At 39.4% G+C, this 22,137-nt stretch overlaps 1 protein-coding gene across 8 annotated transcripts in view; it reads right to left on the bottom strand.

Annotated features, from left to right (window-relative positions):
• phactr1.L (phosphatase and actin regulator 1 L homeolog) overlaps positions 1-22,137 on the bottom strand; it is a 205,089-nt gene that overhangs the window by 72,179 nt on the left and 110,773 nt on the right. The window contains exon 1 of one of the 8 annotated variants that reach the window (XM_018267797.2): positions 8,267-8,490. The exons of 3 other annotated variants lie outside the window; for them this stretch is intronic. In XM_018267797.2, coding sequence (XP_018123286.1) covers positions 8,267-8,372 — 106 coding nt within the window. In that variant the 5' untranslated portion in view covers positions 8,373-8,490. Of the gene's footprint in view, positions 1-6,833; positions 6,999-7,371; positions 7,393-7,902; positions 8,491-22,137 lie in introns of those variants that run through there. 4 more of the 8 variants (XM_018267796.2, XM_018267798.2, XM_041566300.1 and 1 more) reach the window with 4 other exon arrangements.

Genomic DNA, 22,137 nt, shown 5'->3' with positions numbered 1-22,137 from the left:
ATATATATGGCCAGCTTTATATATAATGAATTGTTATTGGAGGCACAAACACTCCTATTGGGTTTGTTTAAAGTTTGTGATTTTTTATTGTAGAGTTAAGGTATGGAAATCCAAATTAAGGAGAAAACACCAGGACCCAAGCATTATTGGATAACAGGCTATACATCTTTATTGTCAGGATGCCCAATAGCTGCCATAAATATGTCTGGTCATAGAGGTCATGCTTGCTCATAATCTGGAACAAAGAAATATTTAAAACTAATTTTACAAGAAAGCATTCTGCATAATAGAACGCATTCCTATAATTATAAAAAAAAAGCACAATGCATCATTGATCATTTGCACACAAGTTGCATTCTTGTTCCACAAAACCTACCTTGGGAAATGGTAATTATACCCAGTTAGCAAATGAAGACTTGCAGTCAAGTGACGTCATTAGACTGGTTCACCAAGTAACTAGCGAATAAATAAAAGAATACTGCTGGAAAGTCAAACCCTGTGAGCAAACTGCCAAAAACTGCATGCCTGAAAGTATATGTTCCAAGAGGTTGCTAAGTCTGTGTTTTTGATTTAATAGGCTTTAGTTTAAAAAAACACCCAATTAAATGAATGGTATGCTGTATACTCTGTTGCTAATGGATTTTAACACATTTCATAATCATTACATTTTTAACACGTGATCAACCCATAATCAGCTGGCTATTCTGAAATAAACATATATATGGTTTATGTTCAACTTATTTTCCCCATTCCATAATGAGGACAAATACAACAGCACACGAAGGCCCAGGCAGCTGCCTAGAGAGCAACTGGACGCTTCCAAAACTGTGAACTAGGCTTACACTTTCACACATTCTGTGAAAAGTGCACCACCTGTCTGGATTTCTCTAATAAAGCTGTGCTTGTGTTAGGGATCAACAATCCAAAAACAATTTTTTCTTCAGCACACCACTTACTTTTTCAGGGTGCATCCACTCCCAAGCTGCCTCCAAGTCAGCCAAATTTCTTATCTTGAATAACAGGATATGAAGCACACCATCCTCAGGCTTTGCCTTTAAAACATTTTATTACAGCGGAATTCACACAGATAAGGGATCAACAATCCCCAAATCCACAATTATTTTCTTTCAGCAAGTTTAAAAAAAAAAAAAAAAAGCACTGCTATATATTGGCCTCACACTCAACAGCTTTCATTATACAGTAGTACATCATTGTTTTAATTGTGTCCAGACCAGCAACATACCTGTCAAATAAAAATCTGACAGCAATTCTTTAAAATAACGGCACACTCAATCTGACACTTTCAGATAGATGGCTTTAGAGAGAAATGGTCACCCTGACATAATCTGGAGAATAACAGACAGAGATAAGAAGGTTGCTGCTTGTGGTGCACTAAAACTAACATTAAGTTCACTAAATAAAATGTCTCACCTTACTGGTACACAAAGCAGCTATATTACTATGTTATTTTTAATCCATTAATATTTATGTAATGGATTATGTGATTATTGCATAATTATATTCCTGTTGCAGGGCTTTCTTTTTAAATGTTTTACATTTTCTGTCAAGCCTATAGCTAGATAACCATTCTACCATCACCTATAATCCTTAGCTCCTCCTAACTAGCCACATGGAATAATCCTAAAATAACAGATTATTATCGCCGTTACAGGAGCCAATGCAGAATTGTTCTCGGGCCATTTTTTTCCACTGTCCAGTACCAATACCCCTACTTACTATTACAGATATAGGACCCGTTTTCCGTTTTCCAGTTTTTACATGATATCCCTCTCCCATAGACTCCATTTTATCGAAATAATCCAAATTTTTAAAAACAATTTCCTTTTTCTCTGTAATACTAAAAAAGTGCCTTGTACCCAACTAAGACATAATTAATCCTTATTGGAAGCTGAATCAGCCTGTTGGGTTTATTTCATGTTTAAATGATTTTCTTGTAAATGGTGTGGAGATTATTAAGAACTGTTATTCAGAAAACCCATGGTCCTGAGCATTCTAGATAACAGGTCCCATTCCTGCAGTTCCTTCTTCACACCCCTCCCAATATGCTCAACCCCGGTATGTGTCATTCTGTATTGGCCCCATAAGATCTTATTATTTGAGGCCCAGGAGAGAGGATCATCCCCAGCACCTCTTGCAGTGAAATCTTCTTATTGTTCTTAGTATAGTGGAGGCATCAGCAAGGGATGGTGCACAGTCTATAACAGTAAATGTAATGGAAATTCTTTGGAAAAAACTAAAATTCATAACAGACTCCAAGTAACACACGGTAAATTTGTTTACTTTTGTAATGATATATGGATATGGAGAACATCAGTTCTGGTGTCAATCAAATAAGTTAGTAAATGTGAGATTTGGCAATCATACAATCCTTTGTTTGATGCACTTGGCAATACATAGAACATCACCTGAGTTAAAGATGAGAGAAAATTGAAACTTAATTGAGTGTGTCTTTCTGGATTCTCTTCGAGTGACCTTGGAGCTGTACTGAATTTCAGAGATGAAAGAAAGCACATTTTTCTTTTAGCCTATACATTTCAGTTCATGATCCTCTCAGTACTGGAGTGACCCCTGGAATGTGACACGCTTAAGGGAAATAAACTCAATGGCATACTTTGTAAAAGCTAGAGAAAAAATGTTAGATCCTCTTATAGTGATTGCAACCTGTATGTGGCATTAGATTACCCTTATTCTGTGTGTAAGACATTTCTTTAAAAAAATAAAGCATAAACCTGACACTTTTGCCTGAGCTATACCATAGTGGGGGGAGGCAGTTTTAATCCTTGTTGACAGTGTCCATGTCTGACACATAGGAGGCGCTTAAAGGAACAGTAACACCAAAAAATTAAAGTGTTTTAAAGTAATGAAAGTATCATGCAATGTTGTCCTGCACTGGTAAAACTGATCTGCTTGGTTCAGAAACACTACTATAGTTCATATAAATAATGATGGAAACTGAAAAAATGCTATATGGCACAGGTTAAATAGTGAATAACAGATAACACCATTACGTTCTACAGAGCTTATCTGTTTCTGCTGTGTAACCGGAGCCTTTTCTTATTTGAATGGCTGCCCCAATTGCTACACAGCAGCTTATTTATATAAACAATAGTAGTGTTTCTGAAGAAAACCCAGCAATTTTCCAAGTGCAGGGCAACACTGCATTATATTTGTATTACTATAGAACTTATAGTTTGTGAATTTAACCAGTCTACTGAGTCTAGTCTAAAGGTGGTCATACATTGAAAGTTCCATTCGTTTGGCGAGATTGCCAAACAAGCAGGTCTTTCGCCCATTATGCCCGCCTTGAGGTAGACGATATCTGGTTGATTCGATCAACAATCAGATCACTATGATAGGGATACAGGCTGTCAGGGCAAGGAGTGCGTCAATGAGCAGATATGGCCCTCGCCCCTTAAGGGATTTTGAAACCTGCACATCAGGTTGATGATTTCAGACGGGTAGGTCCTTCAGAGGGCCCCATAAATGTGCCAGATAAACTGTATGGACCAAGTATGACTTAAACTGGCTGTTTGGATCAATACAGTGCTGCCCAACTTCTTACAGTGGGAGGTCAAGCAATGTCAGACTTGTGAAGTTTCTAACCAGAGTAGGGAAAATGTTTAATTACACTTATATGAATAAACACATAAAAGTAGTTTAAATAGGATCCATATATCTCAGCAGGAATTAAGATAAGAAAGCAGTCTTTATTTTCATGAAATACCCTATAAGTTCATGTTTACCCACTGGGATTTAAAACAATGCTATAGATATGTCATATTTTCTGGAAAAAAACACTGGCCATCCTTTCTTTGTTGTTCGTCTGCAGTATAAATAATATTGGCATCAAGAATAATGTTTTAGGTTGGCCATGTGAAAGTCCTACCATGGCCACAGACTTGGTTATGCGTAAATCATAGTGGCCTTACTAGCACAGGGATCCTATACATCAGCACATACTGTAGATTGTAAGACGAGTACAGCCTAAACAATTAATTAACATCCATTTGCCTTTATCAGGATTTATTATCTCAGTCTGCTAATCAATCCTGTCAAGGCTGATGCCACACTTGACATTCTCCACTGGTGTGTTTCAACTGGGGCACAAAACATTAGCAACAGTTACTGCCAGGTCCCCTTTACTTGAATGGGAAATGCAAACACCATTACTGGTACTTTTCATCCCAAATTACCCTACCTTATGATCAGAAAGATCATAGCTTTCCAATTCAAATGCAAGGATGCAGTAGGAGAAATGCCAGGCACTTCTCCACTGACTGAAAAGAGCTGGCAAAGAATACGTGTGACATATCCATAAGGGTTCAACGTTCTGCAGTAATAGAAGCACTGTTTTTTTTTTTAAAAGGGTGGTTCACCTTTAAATTAAGTTTTAGTATGATGTGTATATATATATATATATATATATATATATATATATACTATTTTTGTTTAGCTGGAATGTCGGCAGATATCTGATTGCTAGGGCGCAGTTTATTCCTAGCAACCAGGCAGTGATTTCAACGAGACCAGAATTAGAATTCCTAAATAGAAAGATCAGGGACAAATGAGCAATAGCCCCAATCTGACAACTGTAAAGAGGGAGATGAGAAAGACAATTCAAAAATGATAAAATAAAATGAAGACCAACTGAACAAGACATTCTATAACATACTAACTTAAAGGTGAACAACCCCTTTAATGCAATCTCAGACCCTCTTTGTGTATTTATGGCACATATAGGGTTCTAACATATTGCATCTCTCACTCACTTGTCTTGTATAAAAGAACTGTTGGTTCTAGACCCTAGCTAAGGGAAGCTGTGCAACGACTAGTCCTTTAGATGATAAAGAACTACTACATCTAACAGCTTTCTAAAAGCATTATTTGTAGGGACATATTTTGGCAACTTTTAAGTGGGTACATTACTGCTGTTACTTGCTGCAGTGTAGCAAAAAAAATACATATAATTAGACCTGTGACTGCAGACACAGGCCAAAGTGGATTCCCACTTTATATGATGCAGATGAAGTGCCACAAATAATATGCTAATAAGCTATAAAAACTTCTTATTTTGCCTTTAAAGGAGAAGGAAAGGTTAAAACTAAATAAGCATTATCAGAAAGGTCCCCCTAAATATACCAGTAAACCCTCAACGTAGTGCTGCTCTGAGTCAAAAAAAACACTGTATTTCTTTCGTTCTTTTGTGTACACATGGGCTTCTGTATCAGACTTCCTGCCTTCAGCTTTAACCTCCTTGCAACGAGTGTGCGCATGCTCAGTTTGCTCCTCCCCCCCTTCTCTGCTGTAATCTGAGCCCAGAGCTATAAGTGAGCAGGGAGAGACTCAGGCAGGAAGTTATGTCACACCAAGCTAATACTGCAGCTGCTACCCTAAACAGATAAGAGAGCTTCTAGAGTTTTTTACTCAGGTATGGTAAAACATTCTACAGAAAAATATAGCATTCTAGCTTGCACTATTGCAGCTAATCTATTGGCAATAAAATGCCTCTGTAGCTTTCCTTCTCCTTTAATACATTTAGTGCAGCTTTCCCCTTTAATAAAAAAAATGGCATACGTGCTAATATTGACATTATTTTCCATATGATCCACGAACATTTGAATCCATTCAAGATAGGGATGCACCAAATCCACTATTTGGGATTCTGCCGAATACTTCTTGAAAGATTCGGTCGAATTCCGAACTGAATCCAAATTTGCAAATGCAAATTAGGGGCAGGAAAGAAAAAAGTGGAAACATTTTTCTCGAATTCCTTGTTTTGTGATGAAAAGTCACGTGATTTCCCTTCATTCTCCTAATTTACATATGCAAATTCAAAATCCTGAACCGAATCCTGGATTCGGCGCATCCCTAATTCAAGGCAAAAACAATACTCAATGCCCTTTTCACCCGAGCAGTTAAAGACCCATAGTTTTGCCAGCTCTCAACTACAACAAACACTGAGTTCATTACACTTGCGCTCAAGTACAATGCACTTGTTTATTCTCCATTCTATAGGGAGGCTGCAAGCTGCCCATCCCTGTTCTACATTTATCTAATTTCTAAAATAAATCCTTACCTCTTGATACCGTTGCAGAATTTCCTTTTTCTTACAATTAATGACTTCTTAAAGGAAACATGTTGCAAATAACTCCATGCTAATACTTTTATTCACCAATTAGTCCAGCGGATGCACTTTATAATTTGTGACTCCTGAGAATAAATGAATGATTTTAAACTCTTCCAATTGTTTATTAGCTGCTGTTCTGCAAATCTCCATTTAATCCCTCTCCAGCTGTACATGAACTATAGTAATAGCAAGCCACATTGTGCAAGTGATTAGCCAGATGGAGCCTCACCTTTGTCACTGCTATAACACCTTTACTTCTGGCCTGGGATTATTCTCACCTTTTAATATTTAAATCAACAGCAATGGGACCCCAGCAGGACTAAACCAAACCATAGGCTAGTACCAATACTCGGTGCACAGAAAAATACCGTTCAGTTCATTTTAACTGTGTGGAAGGAAATCAAGACTTCAAGATTGTGATTGGAACATCTTTGAACTCAACACTCCCCCAACCCTGCAAGCAATGGTATAAAAGCTATATTTATCATCCACCTCCAGGAATTTTTTTTGCTAGATACAGACAGGACCCTAGTACTTCACATGAACCCACCAATAAGAGCAAAAGGAGCCCAAACACTATCCCCTGACCTTCAAGATTCACACCCGAAAAAATTGCTCACCAGGAAATGTATACAGATAGTATCAAATAAATCTGCATATAACATTCATTATGATTGGTACTAACCTTAGCAAAGTGTATCGGGAACCACAGCACTGTTATATTATAATCCGCAATAATCTAAGAACAGCAAAAACCCTAACGTCACCCTAATGCTGTGATTCCTCTTTCCACCACGGTGGGCTCTGCGAGTGAGTAGAGTCAAGTGACAGCCCTGGACACATGTGACCCTGACAATCAGTGATCATAACAGTGCCCAGCCCTATGGAGCTACATTTATCAGCACGCCTACAGACGACCCAACGCACATGTACGATGAATAATGGAGCAAGCTCATTTTATATCCCTGCCGCACAATCACACTCCTTTTCTATGTATACAAGCCAATACACATCACCTCTTTCTTTATGTGGCTACACCTCCCATCTCTCTTGGACTATTGTAGCCTGTAAGAAATTGCAGTTATTATTATGATTACACACATTAATAAAACGCCAACAAATTCCACAGCCCTGTACAATAACAATGCTATGGGTATATAAATTAATCATACAAAAAACATTACTAGAGGCAAAGAGGGTCCTGCCTAGAAGAGCAGTTTAACCTTATCCAGAGAGCTGTCCTTATGTAATAGATGCCCAACGGGCCTGGAGTGGCCACACTAGGGTCTTGAAGGCTTTATACCCAAGGGATGCTGGAAGTTGTCGTTCAACGACAGCGGCTTTCAGAGTGGGGAATATTTTGTTACTGGGATTTGCAAACGAATTGTCTTGTCTGGAAATCGTTATATCATTATTATGCAATATCAGAATTTCTCAAATCCTTAAAGCAGAAGTAGGAGGCTCTGGAATTAGCAGATTGGGTTGTTCACTCATCTCAGTGCTGTGTGTTTGTGTTTTGTACAGCAGTGTCACAATAATAGCACATTTCCTGCACACTTGAACAATAAAGCTTGCATTGAGTGTGAGCAGCTGAAAATATCCAGCGAGCTGGTGCCATTGCTCTGAACTGGGCTCCCTACTACTCACAAGCAGCACAACAGCCATAACAAACACACACACACACTGCAGATAGATGGCAATGGATAGAGATGGGGCAGATTCCAGCATGGACTGTACATTCAATAAGAACTCACCTTCACGGGCTTCTTCCCCGCGACTGCAGTTGCTGCAAATGTGCTTGATCTCCTTGCCTATGTGACAGTGGATGACAAAGGACACGTTGTTGTTGTTGACGGGCTCTTTAAGTGGCTTCAGCCTCACTAAATAGAACGATTTCTTCCTCGGCTTGTCTTGCCTGCCCGTGCCTGCCACTAGCGAGCTCTCCCTGCAGCCGAAAGAAGGCAAAGAGAACATGCCAGGCTGCCTCTTGCTACTGCTGCTGCCGGAGTGGGTGAGATTCGCCATCCGTCCCCTCAGTTCTTTGCAGTCATCTCACACTCTCCCTCTCACACACACATTCTCAGGCAGGGGGAGGAGAGCAGCCAGAATCTTACTGACCTCTGTGGAAACTGCTCCTACCAATCCTAACGGCACATCCCACTCTCCATGAGACTTCTCTAGGAATCCAGTCTTTTACCTGCTGCTGCTGCCAAAATCCCGACATCAGTCGCACAGATACTTATAATATTGCTTTCAACTTGCGTTTGCTCCCAGCTAACCCGCGTCCGCCTACATCACACTCACAAGTGGACACATTTTGGGGATATATTTTAGCATTTCCTTTCCTTGGCACCACGCTGCCTCCTTCCCTCTCATGCATTAACCCTCTCACTGCTGCTATTTGTCTTTGTATTCTTCTAACTAACATAATTGCTGCTGGACATGTTCTCACTTCTCTGCTTAAATGGACAGCGCTATAGAAATCATAAAATACTGCTATTTCACACTTTATACATTTCTCCCCTCCTCCATGGAACCCAACAGCCAGTTGTTGGCTCCTGAAGCACAAGGGCAAGCCCAAGGTCACATGGATTGAGCCAAGGACTTTGAGCAATATATTCCCCTGAGACTCCCAACAGCCCCCAGCACTGATCTTTAAATAAAGATGCTGACTAAAGCTGACCAATAAAAGCTGCCCTCTTCTTGCCTCCAATCCAGCTTCATGGCCCCTGACTGACAATTAAAACAGGCCCTGGCATTTCAGGTACACAGAGGCCCAATCAACCCACATAGAGGCCCAAACAGCCCCCACCCACCAAATACTGACAGCCCCTCTGGCATTTGCCAGAACCCACAGAGTCCTGGCCTGTGGCCCTGCTTTATGAGTCCCACTGACAGATCTGCCCAGCTTCATATTGGCCAGATATGAAATAACAGGGGAAATTAGAGAATTGGCAGGGGAATGGTAAAATCCAATCTTATGCATAGGCTCCATTGTATGATGAAAAGTGCCTAATATGTGGCTAAATAGATTTCAGCAAGCAGTCCGGCTCCAACATACAGTACATTCTTAAACTGGCCATACACTACCAGATTACCTGAGCCTAGGGTTGCCACCTTTCCTGGAAAAAAATACCGGCCTTCCTATACATTTATCTTTTTTCCCTATTACCGGTAATAACATTGGGATCAACCATCATTTTTACCGGCCAGGCCAGTAAAATCCCGGCCGGGTGGCAACCCTACCTGAGCCTAGGGTTTCTGCCTCACCACTTTAATTCCAGCTACACATTGAAACCATATCCTGCATGGCTAGCTAGCAATTCACTTAGGCGCATGCTACATGGCTGCACAAAAAGCAGTTCAGTCTGCAGCATGCATCTACGCTAATATCTAATTAGCTATGCAGGATGTCGATTCAATATGTTGACTTTATTAAAGGGTGAGGTGGCAACCCTAGGGTCGGATTATCTGGTAGCGTATGGCCAGTTTAAGAATGTTTGTTGGCAGGCTTCTTGCTGTAATCTATCTAGCCACATATTAGGCACTTTACATACATTATTAGTGTTGCAATAACACGATTAAAGGGGTGATTAGCATGCTGCAGAATGGGCAATTATAAGCAACTTTTCAATTGTTTTTTTCATATAGTTTTTTAATTCTTTGCCCTTTTCTAGCTTTCCAGCTTTCAAAGGGGGTCACGTACCCCATCTAAAAACAAATGCTCTGTAAGGCTACACATTTATCGTTATTGCTAGCTTGTATTACTCATTTTGACATTTAGGCCATCTCCTATTCATATTCCAGTCTCTAATTTTAATTGATACATAGTTGCTGGGGTAATTTGGACCCTAGCAACCATATTGCTGAAATTGGAGAGCTTAAAAAAAACTACAAAAGAAAATGATAAGCAATTACAAATTGTCTCTGAATACCACTCTCTACATAATACTAAAATTTAACCCAAAGGTGCACAACCCCTTGAGTTGGCAACCCTAGGCTCAGATGATCTGGTAGTGTATGGCCAGTTTAAGAATGTATGTTGGAGCCAGGCTGCGTGCTAATATTTAGCCACATATTAGGCACTTTTAATACATTATTTATAATCACATGATCAACAGTAAGTACAAGTGACTCCATTTCCTCATATCTCTCTTGTTGAGAGGTACCGAGTCCACCTCCTTCAATAAAGAGTATGAAAGCAGCTGTTAGGATCTTGGAATCATTTGTGGTCTACACCCACACCCCCATCACAATTACGGATACCTGAGCATAACAATAACACATTCTAACATAAAAACAGCACTGCAGACATTTATCCCACTGGTAAACAAGTTGCAGCGTCAGTTCTGTGGTTAGAATAGAAATGGTCAGTAATATTTACACACAGCTGACTGGGCTAAAAAAGAGCCCTGCAAAGTCACGAGCCTTTATCAGCTGGTTCTAGAATGTCACACTTTATAAGCATTTCATAATAATAAAATTGCTCTCTGCATAAAATCCTGTTTGTTTTGTGGGATGGTCTCCCAACAAGTCTTACAGAGGGGGGGGGGGTTTAAGCACTAAAGCACAAATGAATATGCTCCTTAGTGCTTATTCTGGGAGCACCTGTCACCACCTATGCTCTGCACTGGGTGAAAAATCCAGGGCTCAGTATAGGGAACAGCGCAGCCTTGTCCTTACAGCCTGAGCCTGCCTTATGGACTAAGTGACCCTGCTGCCCTTATTGAATGAAGCGCCACCTAAAGGTGGCCATACACATAGAGAACCGCTCGTTTGGCAATTTCACCAAACGAGTGGATCTCTCCCGATATGCCCACATTCAGGTGGGCGATATCGGGCTGATCCGATCGTCGGCCCTAGGTCCCAACGATCGGATCATAATATAGCCAATATGGGCAGGCGGATTGCGGGACTGCATCAACGAATAGATGTGGCCGCGATTCAACAGGATTTTTAACCCTGCCTAATCGACATCTGCCCGACTTTGTTTATATGTGCTTTTTTTCATGAAAAGCCTGAATTTTTTGAATTTTTGCCCAAAAAGTCTGTAATGGTTAAAGGGATACTGTCATGGGAAAAAAAAATTCAAAATGAATCAGTTAGTAATGCTGCTCCAGCAGAATTCTGCACTGAAATCCATTTCTCAAAAGAGCAAACAGATTTTTTTATATTCAATTTTGAAATCTGACATGGGGCTAGACATATTGTCAATTTCCCAGCTGCCCCAAGTCATGTGACTTGTGCTCTGATAAACTTCAATCACTCTTTACTGCTGTACTGCAAGTTGGAGTGATATCAACCCCCTCCCTTTTTCACCCCAGCAGCCAAACAAAAGAACAATGGGAAGGTAACCAGATAGCAGCTCCCTAACATAAGATAACAGCTGCCTGGCAGATCTAAGAACAACACTCAATAGTAAAAACCCATGTCCCACTGAGACACATTCAGTTACATTGAGAAGGAAAAACAGCAGCCTGCCAGAAAGCATTTCTGGGCACAAGTCACATGACCAGGGGCAGCTGGGAAATTGACAAAATGTCTAGCCCCATGTCAGATTTCAAAATTGAATATAAAAAAATCTGTTTGCTCTTTTGAGAAATGGATTTCAGTGCAGAATTCTGCTGGAGCAACACTATTAACCAAAATAGTGTAATAATGTAATAATGTAATAATAATGACAGTATCCCTTTAAATTTTCTGGCTAATTCCACGCGTTGGAGGTGGCGACATGAGTGGTCAGGTTGCCTGGGGGTGCCCAGCCGGTTCGGCCCGGCCCTGCCCTAGCTGTGACATGTTTCTTGGGGGCAAATCTAGGATCTGCCACACTTAGCCGAGGGGGTAATTCACAAACAGTGCAGTAACCCATAGCAATCCGAAGCACATGACTCAAATCAATCTCCTGCTGTTAGACCAGGGATTTTAAACCTATAGGTCAGGACCAAAAATAGGCCTCTGTGTTAATGATCCCTTTAATACAGTATGCATAAATAAATAAATGAGGTGCAGAATAAATTCTATCTCAGTTTTAACCTTAAGGGAGCAAACATTTATATTGGATTGTAAGATGTACAGGGCAGGAACCTACAGTAATTTATCTTGTCTCTTTAACACTTAGAACTTAATCTTAACTGTACTTTGTATTTATTAATGTAAAGACCCCTGTTCTCTTTATTAATTGTTCCGCTGTACAGTGCTGCGTCCATACTGATATATACATAAAAATATACAGTTAGGTGCGACTTTGCACTGCCATCCAAGTTTTCAGTTATGCTGACTGTCCCTTTACACACCTAACATTACATAGGTAATATTACAAATATACCAGTTTGAATACTAGGTATTATAACAGTGGCACACATCAAACTTTTATCATTACAATCTTCTTAGGGAAAAATCCAGAGAATTAAAATGCATTGAGCCAATGGCAGACAAAAGAGAAATCTCTTTTATTAAGGCCATCAATAATAATATGTATCCTTGTGGCCGCATTATTCTTCTTTTAAACATGTAATATATAAACTTCATAATATATTGAAGATCTTGCCAATTTGAAGGTATTTTCTTCTAGACCCTTGAGTGTTTGACTTTTTTTTCATACATTGTGACTATTATCTAGCAGGATACTGTGTTACCATCAAATAATGACATCACATTAAAAAATTATTTGTTTTAATGTTCATCTGGATTATTGTCCTTTAATAAATAATTATACTAATACTTATGTATAAATTAATGGCCTATGAGGGCAGAGGCTGATTCGGGTCATGTATAATCTCTATAAAGCTCTGTGAAATGAATTTTGCATTTTATAAAGGGTAATAATCATAATACCAACAATATTAAGTCTTAATAGCTCAATTCCATAATGCACACATGGCATATCAAGAAATATTAATAAAAGTTAAAGAGGATATTTTCACTTTGCTAGGTAACATATACCAGTCCTTCAAAAGTGTAACACACAATAGAATTACTGTTATCAGGAAGATGAATCATGCAGCAGTTCCGTTATTGTTTTGGTATTTTAACAATGTACTATGCACAAAGTACTTGAGGGGAGCATGGAAAGAATGTAATGTAAATCATTTCCATATGACATAATGGTACTTGAATGTACTGACGGGCAAGCCTTTATTTTGGATAGAAAATAGAAGATAAACAGATAAAAACACTACAGAACTTTTGCCATAATTCAGAGCTTTCTGAATAACGGGTTTTGGGATAATAGATGTTATCCAGAATGCTCAGGACCTGGGGTTTTCCGGATAACGCATCTTTCCAAAATTCCGAAACAGCCAATAGGCTGTTTTTGCTTCCAATAAGGATTAATTATATCTTAGTTTGGATCAAGTACAGTGTACTGTTTAAATACTACAGTGAAAAAGTAAATAGTTTTTTAAAATTTGGATTACTTGGATGAAATGGAGTCATGGGGGCAGATTTACTAAAGGGCGAAGTGACTAACGTTAGCGAAAATTTGCCAGCGTGACGTCCTTTCATTACTTCACAGAGTTACTAACGGGCGCAGGCGTAACTTCGATATCAAAGAAGATAGACTCTAGCGGTAATTCGCTCCCTTACGCCTGGCGAAGTTGCGCTCTGGCGAATGGACGTAACAACGCTAATTCACTAACGTGCGGATTTTACTGAACATTACCTCTTGCGCTAGACTTGCCTTCGCCACCTCAGACCAGACGAAGTGCAATAGATTAGATAGGATTTCCTCAAAAAATAGTTGAAAATGTTTCTAAGTCCCAAAAAACGCTGGCGACTTTTCATTTTTCAGGCCAAGTGATAGGCTGCAAAAGTTCGTAAATTTTTTCTGGGGTACCCGGCTTTCCCCCTACATTTCCTAACATATGGCACATAAACTATACACTGGGCTCATTTGTAGGGCAATATAACACCTCTATTTTCTTTTATCAACGTTTCCCAGGCTTGTGTAGTGTAATGTATTGGCTGCAACATATACGTCCGTTCAACTTTAACTTCCTGCCGTATGCAAATTAGGCAACGCTAGCGCAACTTCGCTTGCCACAGTAACGCTAGCAGTACTTTGCCAGCGTTCGGTGCCCTAGACGCAACTTCGGATTTTAGTGAATTAGCGTTGCCCTGGCGAATCTACGTCCGGCTATGTGTTGCGATGTGAGGGAAGCTGTCGCTGGCAAATTTTTATAGGTTAGTGATTAACCTGTTTTTCTGGATAAGGCATCCTTTACCTGTACTGCTTCTGAAAATGCTGTTGTGCAGAAAGGTTTGTGTTACTTTTTTTTCAAAGGCAATGGTGGCAAATCTATCTGCACAATTACAGTTGCCACCTGTTGGGGTTAAAACTAGTTACAAACCATAGTGGGCCTTGCAGCAAATCAGTAGTGAAAATGGATTATTTTCGGGTTTTTTTTGGTTTATTATTATGGACTATTATGGTAAAGGGATACAGAACATTGAGGAAAAAATTCAGGAAAAAAATTCAGGAAAATACCTTTCAATTGAAAACAATAGAAATTGCATTGCGAAAGGGAATATTTTTAGATATTTAAATTTATCTCTAAACTACTTTACATTACTACTCCAAATTCATCTCTAAACTACTCAAATGATTTGCCATTCAAAATATCAGAAATGTTGGATGGGATGCTGCATTTTCATCTGACAAGATAAAACTTTTGTTGTTTATTGCAATACTGTTGGATGTAGACAGAAACCATATGAATTTATCAGTCTACCTTATCATTATAGTGTCAGATTTGTAGCATCCCACAAGATCTCATGATGTTGCAAAAGCAGCTGCATGTTGAGATTTTGTCAACAGATAAATTCTTTTATCAATGTCTAATCAATGTCTGTCGTGTAGTTCAACATTGAAGCTAAATATATACAGTTCTCTGGAATTGCAAAATACTGTTTTACTGTTTGAATTAGCGGCACACCAGCCCATATCTCACCCATGGGGAATTGTGTGTAGTAGTACTTTATTCTGCCTCTTACACTCCTGCCTAGTGTATTTTTTACATTATGCCAACAAATATCCATTGTCCTTTTCATTTTAAATGTGATTCCCATAAAACACAATGCATAGTAACATAGAAAGTTTGGTTGAAAAAAAAGACAAACAATCTACTTTATATATAACCTGCCTAACTGCTAGTTATCCAGAGGCAAAAAAGAACATTTGAGGCCTCTCCAATTTGCTTTAGAGGGGTAACAATTCCTTCCTGACTACAAAATCAGACCAGTTCCTGGATCAACTTGTACTATGAGCAATCTTCCATAACCCTGTATTCCCATTTGCTAAAAAGCCACCCAGCCCCTTCTTTCTCCTCCTTTCTTCTAATCAGAATGGGTGCCTTCTTGTCAGCTGGAAGGACCTACTGGTAAATAAAGCATGAGAGAGGTATTGTACAGCATGACCAAACCCAACTTGAATAGTCTTTTGTCATAGCTGAGATAATGCATCTTAGGTTTATCCCTGTTCTGAGCTCTCCAACCACCAGTGTTACACATTTCTGGGATAATCTCAGAGGAGCACAAGTGAACCAGTAAGTGACAGGGGTGGATCAATTAAATTGACTCATCTTCTTACCAATTCTTTGTGGTCTATTGACAATATCCTGAAAATCTGCAAAGTCTGCTCTGGGGTAGGACAGGGAGGACAGGGAGGGCTAAGGACAGTATGAAACCACTGGTCTAACAGATCCAGAACACATATTTGAAGGTGTATGGGGCTACTGCCAGATATGCTCTATGGTGTAAATATTTATTCTTCAATATGATAAGATCAAATACAGAATTACTTAACAAAGGAGAGTATGTATGTATATATATATATATATATATATATATATATATATATATATATATAAAATATATATATATATATATATATATATATATATATATATATATATATATATACACACTACATAAGGTTTAAACAGCATTATTGAAACTACAGGAACAGTGAATGATAGCAATAGAAAGATGCCTTATGGAAACACCTTGTGCTGATGGTCATCAGAAATGTTGTATGGGCCTAATTTGGGGTTTCACATTTATTCTTTTTATGCTATTTTTATTCTTATTTTCTTTAGATAAAATAACAATTATAATGGCCTCTTCTGCTAGTGAAATGGGTATTTAGCAGTTTTATCTTTTAAAATCAACAGCATTTTAAAGGTTTGACAATAATAGATATTTGTAAGTTGAGAGTCCTCAATATCCCCAACCTTGGAGAACAACATATCACTTAGCTAGATATCTGCTATATCCATTGTCGGACTGGGACACCAGGGGCCCACCAAAAAACCTTAGACCAGGGGCCCACTCTCAGTACTATTTTTCTTCATCTCCTCACTCAACCTCCAGTCTCCTAGTCTCTATTCATTACATATTATATTCTATTATTCCATCTATTTAGCCTCTTTGTTGTCATAGAAATAGGGAATGGCCATGAAATAGGCCAAATGTTTAGAAGCAGGAGGGCCCACTGACACTTGGGCCCACCGGTAGTTTTCCTGGTATCTTGGTGGGCCAGTCCGACACTGGCTATATCTCTCTGAAGATCTTATGCCATTTGTTATTTTTATCTTGATATTATTCTTTTAGCAAGTTAACTGCTTATATTTAATAACATACCTCCTGATTGTCCCTATTTGAGCAGGGCAGTGCCAGGACTGTAATTAGAGGGGGGCGGTCCCTGGTGCGTGACGCGCAGCTGGGCCCCGCCCCCCTCCGTACGACCTGCATTTTCAGCGGCGCGTGGGCTGCCAGGGGCCCTGAGGGGGTGCGGGCCCTGGCCCGCTCGCACCCCCTGGTGCGATGCCAGTACAAGATATGAATGGATTAGGAACATATAATGCTCCTAACCAAATTGTATTTACAGTGTCTTGGAGAATTCGCTATATTTGAAGATAATAAAATACTCATGCACACCATTAAATGGGTTCGGTGTTGAACTAATACTTTTCAGATTTCCTGCTCCTTCATCTTTCAAAGAACTTTCTTCCCTGAAAGATTGTCTAGGATCTAATTAGAAATGTTAAGTGTTTGGACATTGGTGTTCAAAAATGAGCCACAAAAGTTGTAAAGGTGAAAAACATTTCAGTATTGTATTTTATACTTGGCAAAATATTGGCCACCTCCATTTTTTCAAAGTACTACCCTGGCAAGTTAATATCCTTTGTTTCATTGCTTTTTATCCTAACCGAATGTATCATACATATCATACACAGAATTGTGAGATGATCCTTTTGTTCTATCGTGTATATGTATCTATACATTGACAGATACACATTCACCTTACAATACTGATTTTCTACTAGGGACTCCAAAATAAAGCTGTTATGTTGAACAGATTTTTTTCGGAACAGAAGTGGGATTATACAAACCTTAATTATTTGCTCCCATCTGTTCACTGAAATAGGCTGATACACACAACAAAACTACATCCCTTTTTGTTGTACATTTTTAAAAATTATGTAATGATTACAGATTCTTAAATTTTGATTGGGTGCCTTTGAAGGCACCCAAACATCGGCCATTGTTAGTGCTGAATCGCCAGATACAGGTAGAATTCTATCATTTCTACCTGTATATCTACCTGTATATCTGACAATTCAGTTCTATACTTATGTATAGAAACAAACAATCTTTCTTGGAAAGATATTTTCCAAGAAAGATCGTAATTGTTACGTCTATGGCCACCTTAAGTTCTAAAACCACTGTATTCTACAAAGCTTATTTGTTATTTGCTGTGTAAACGTGTTCCCTATTGCCCTTTATTCATATAATTTAAATTGACAACCCCCTTGGGTTTTACTAGGTTTTCAGAAGACCCTGTGCAAATGTCCAATCCATAACTATGCATTCAGAACAGGACTAATCTGGCCAAGGAGCACCAATGTAATTCCCAGGTGGCATGTATACTACATATCTATTTTATATTTTAAGCACTGCGTATCTTGACAGCGCTATATAAATAAATGATGATGATGATGATATTATTTCCCATCAAACTTGTATGTTTAGAGGCTTAAAAATCAAGTAAGATATATGCTTTCATACACCACCTCGTCCCTTGGGTATTAAAACTATTAAAGACAGGGTTATGCAAATACAGGAAGCAGTGATACTCTAATCCAGGGATCCCCAACCCTTTGAACCCGTGAGCAACATTCAGAAGTAAAAGTAGTTGGGGAGCAACATTAGTATGAAGAATGTTCTTGGGTGCCAAATAAGGGCTGTGATTGGTCATTTGGTAGCCCCTATGTGGATTGTCAGCCTACATTGAGACGCTGTTTGGCAGTGCACCTGGTTTTTATACAACCAAAACTTGCCTCCAAGCCTGGAATTCAAAAATAAGCACCTGCCTTGAGGCCACTGGGAGCAACATCCAAGGGGTTGGAGAGCAACATGTTGCTCACGAGCTACTGGTTGGGGATCACTGCTCTAATCCAAGGCAGTCAGTTGAGAAGTGAGCTTTTACTGGTAAATTACATTTAGAACCAAACATCTCACTCAATGCAACGGGTTCCTGGACAAAGCCTTAGCTTGTGTTTCTTCTTTTCCTTTATGTGGCTTAGCAGTTATTTATGCAAAAAATACTCCAAAGTATCCTTTTATGACAACCACATGGTTATAAAGCAGAATTTTATAAGAAATTCTTAAGTAGGCTATGCGCTGGCCCCCTCTGAAAAAAATTGTGGGTGCCAAATAAGGGAAGTGATTGGCTATTTGGTAGCTCCTATGTGGACTGGCAGCCTACATGAGGCTCTGTTTGGCAGTTCACCTTTTTTTATGAACTCAGAACTTACCTCCCCCTGGATTTACAAAAAGAAGCACCTGCTTTGAGGCCACTGAAAGGGGTTAGTGAGCAAGATGTTGCTCACGAGCCACTGGTTGGTGATCACTGCTCTACCCCCTTATATCGAAGACTGCCCCCCCTCTTCCCCTTCCCTTGCTATTTTTTTTAAAAGGTGGCGACCCTAACTACAGCACAGCAAATGCTATCTCTCACAAACAGATGGGGATGGTTCACAAAAGAACAGTTTAGATGAATTTTTAGTCGAATTGGAGTAAAATATTTGTTTAAACCAGGAAATCTTTACACTTCAAATTCACAGAATGATGTTCTAAATAGAACAACAATTTATGTGTACAAATCTGCCATATAACTGTTTTATTATTTCATACTTCAATTTCCCTTTTTAACCTTTAAATTGCCACAAAACTTAGAATCTACATTCTGTGGCATAGTAACTTGAAATGCCACAGAACGTAGATTCTTATGGGGTGCCGTTTGTCCCAAATACATTCTGTATACAAAACTATCCCTAATACACAGAATGAATGTCTCTCATGTTATATAAGTATTTGTGACCATACACAGAGAAAAAAAATATACAAAAGACTTATTTCTATTAAAGAATGAAAACAAAATCTGGTTAGTGCACAAAAGAATGTCATTATGTCACAAACTCCATTCTGTACAGTTAAACAAGCAATCTGTCTCACAAATGTTTAACCTCCATGTAACGGACACACTTATGTGCAAAGTTACTTACAGAATGAATTATGTAAAAACAAAGTTGGACATAATATATAATTATGTAACTAACTAGTGCTTGTCAAGCTAGATTTGACTGACAAAATAGATATCTGTGACAGAAAGCAAGATTTTATAGTACAGGATTCATTCTTTCCACAAAATGACAGTTTTGTTCCACAAAACAGATAAAATAACCATTCTGTGAAGCAACACTTTCAGTCACATTCCTGAACCAATAAGAACAAAGCTTATTGCCATATACAAACAAGATGAGAAGTGGCCAGCTCTGCTCCACATGGCTAAGCCAAAGTATCTGGCCTGCTATAGAGGGCGCCCTCTAATGTCCCCTGTGCTGCATAGTAATGAACATGAACAAACATTTCCTAAAAGAGCTGCTGTTAAACACTACAGGTTCATAAATGGAAGTTTTTACAAATGGCTGAGAAATATAATGCTGCACTTATAATGATTGTAAAGAAAGAAAAGTATGCAAAACTTATATAAATATGAACATTTTAGGTGATATGGCTATTCTTATTGTAGTAATCTGCTTGTGTGGCCATTTTGGTTAAGGGCATTCCTGCTGTCTTGCCATTATCTTATGACTCACTCCTGTTCCTCCTCCTGTCTAAGCTGAGAGCAATAATGGGACAGGCCACACCCACCTGTGATGTTGTATTAAATGTACCAGAAGTTACTGTGCTTGTCTGGCTGCTTTGCCTGACTCTCAGAGTCAGTTATAAGTTTTGTATATGATAGTTAGACTCCAGTCTCCTCCTAGCTGTAATCTTGCACCAATTAGCTTGTAGTAGTCTATTAATAATGTGCTTAGCTATAGTTCAACTACTTCATAATAGCTTTAGCCAGAGATTTGGGACTAGGGTTGCCACCCGGCTGGTATTTTACCAGCCTAGCCGGTAAAATACCTGCCAAGGCCGGGGCAATGTAGCTGCCGGTAAATTTGTAATACGATTAAAAGGAGCCCTTGGCCTGCCCCCAATCCCCTGGAACTTACCTTTTCTTTTACTTCTTCTAGCGTCCGTGGCGTGGCCCCACCCACTATGATGTCACGCCCCGCCCCTTTTGACGTCACGTCCCGCCCCTTTGTGTCCCCGCCACCCAGCAGCTGGTAAAACATTTTAAAAAAGGTGGCAACCCTACTTGGGACTGATCATTTGCACACACATTGTGTTTAGTATGATGTGTAGGTTATATGAGCAGCCACTCCTGAGTACTGTGTGTAAACAAAAGGCTTCAGGACTTCAACTCCTTTCATGAATTTGGGTCTTTTTGCCGCTTCGGGTCTTCAGCTTCGTCTTTTCGGCACTTCCGCATTCTGTAATATGTGAAATGGCCGCATGGCTCGGGCGCTCGTAAAGGGGACCCGGCTCTTTGAAAAATGCAGCACTTCTGGGCCCCCCTTCAGGCCCGGAACACTTTCCCCCCTGCTGGCGGCCCTGGACATGCATGTGACATGGGCACAGTTGTGCTCTCTGCTCTAGTTTTGTGCCCCCCTCGACCCACTCTGATGTGAAAGGGTTAAGCACTGGGCAGGTAAGGGGACGGCATCATTAGAGTCTTTTGTTATAAATAAATATAAAGCATTGTGCAGCTTGTTGCTTCTATATAAATAGATTATGATCCCCTAAAATTGCCCCTGCCTAAATGACCCCCTTTTGTTTACACACAGTACTCAGGAGTGGCTGCTCATATAACCTACACATCATACTATACAGAATGCGACTGTGCACATGATCAGTCCCAAATCTCTGGCTAAAGCTATTATGTAGTAGTTGAACCATACCTCCCAACATTTTGGAAATAAAAAGAGAGACAAAAAATTATTTTGCATGTAGTGCAGCAATTTTATTTGACCACACCCATTTTGTGGCCACACCCCCCTAATTACCATGTTCATTTTACAAAGTTTGGCAGGTTATAAAAATGTGAAAATATTTCTCCTTATCTAAACTGTTAAAATTACTTATTTTCTTATCTCAAAATTGTTATAAAGCATTTTAGTTGCACCTGTTAGCTGTACTGGCCTCTCTGCCAAAAGCCAATTAAATTAGAAACTTTGTTTTTTTTCTGACTGTTCAGTGCAGAGAAAAGAGGGACTTTCCAGTACAAATGAGGGACCGTCCCTCTGAAAAAGGGACAGTTGGGAGGTATGTGTGCACATGATCAGTCCCAAGTCTCTGGCTAAAGCTATTATGTAGTAGTTGAACTATAGCTAAGCACATTATTAAGAGACTACTACAAGCTAATTGGTGCAAGACTACAGCTAGGAGGAGACATTGGAGTCTAACTATCATATACAAAACTTATAACTGACTCTGAGAGTCAGGCAAAGCAGCCAGACAAGCACAGTAACATCTGGTACATTTAAAACAACTTCGCAGGTGGGTGTGGCCTGTCCCATTATTGCTCTCAGCTTAGA

Source organism: Xenopus laevis, chromosome 6L (genome assembly GCF_017654675.1).
Source record: "Xenopus laevis strain J_2021 chromosome 6L, Xenopus_laevis_v10.1, whole genome shotgun sequence".
Classification (NCBI taxonomy): domain Eukaryota; kingdom Metazoa; phylum Chordata; class Amphibia; order Anura; family Pipidae; genus Xenopus; species Xenopus laevis.
This window is presented reverse-complemented; position numbering and strand designations above follow the sequence as displayed.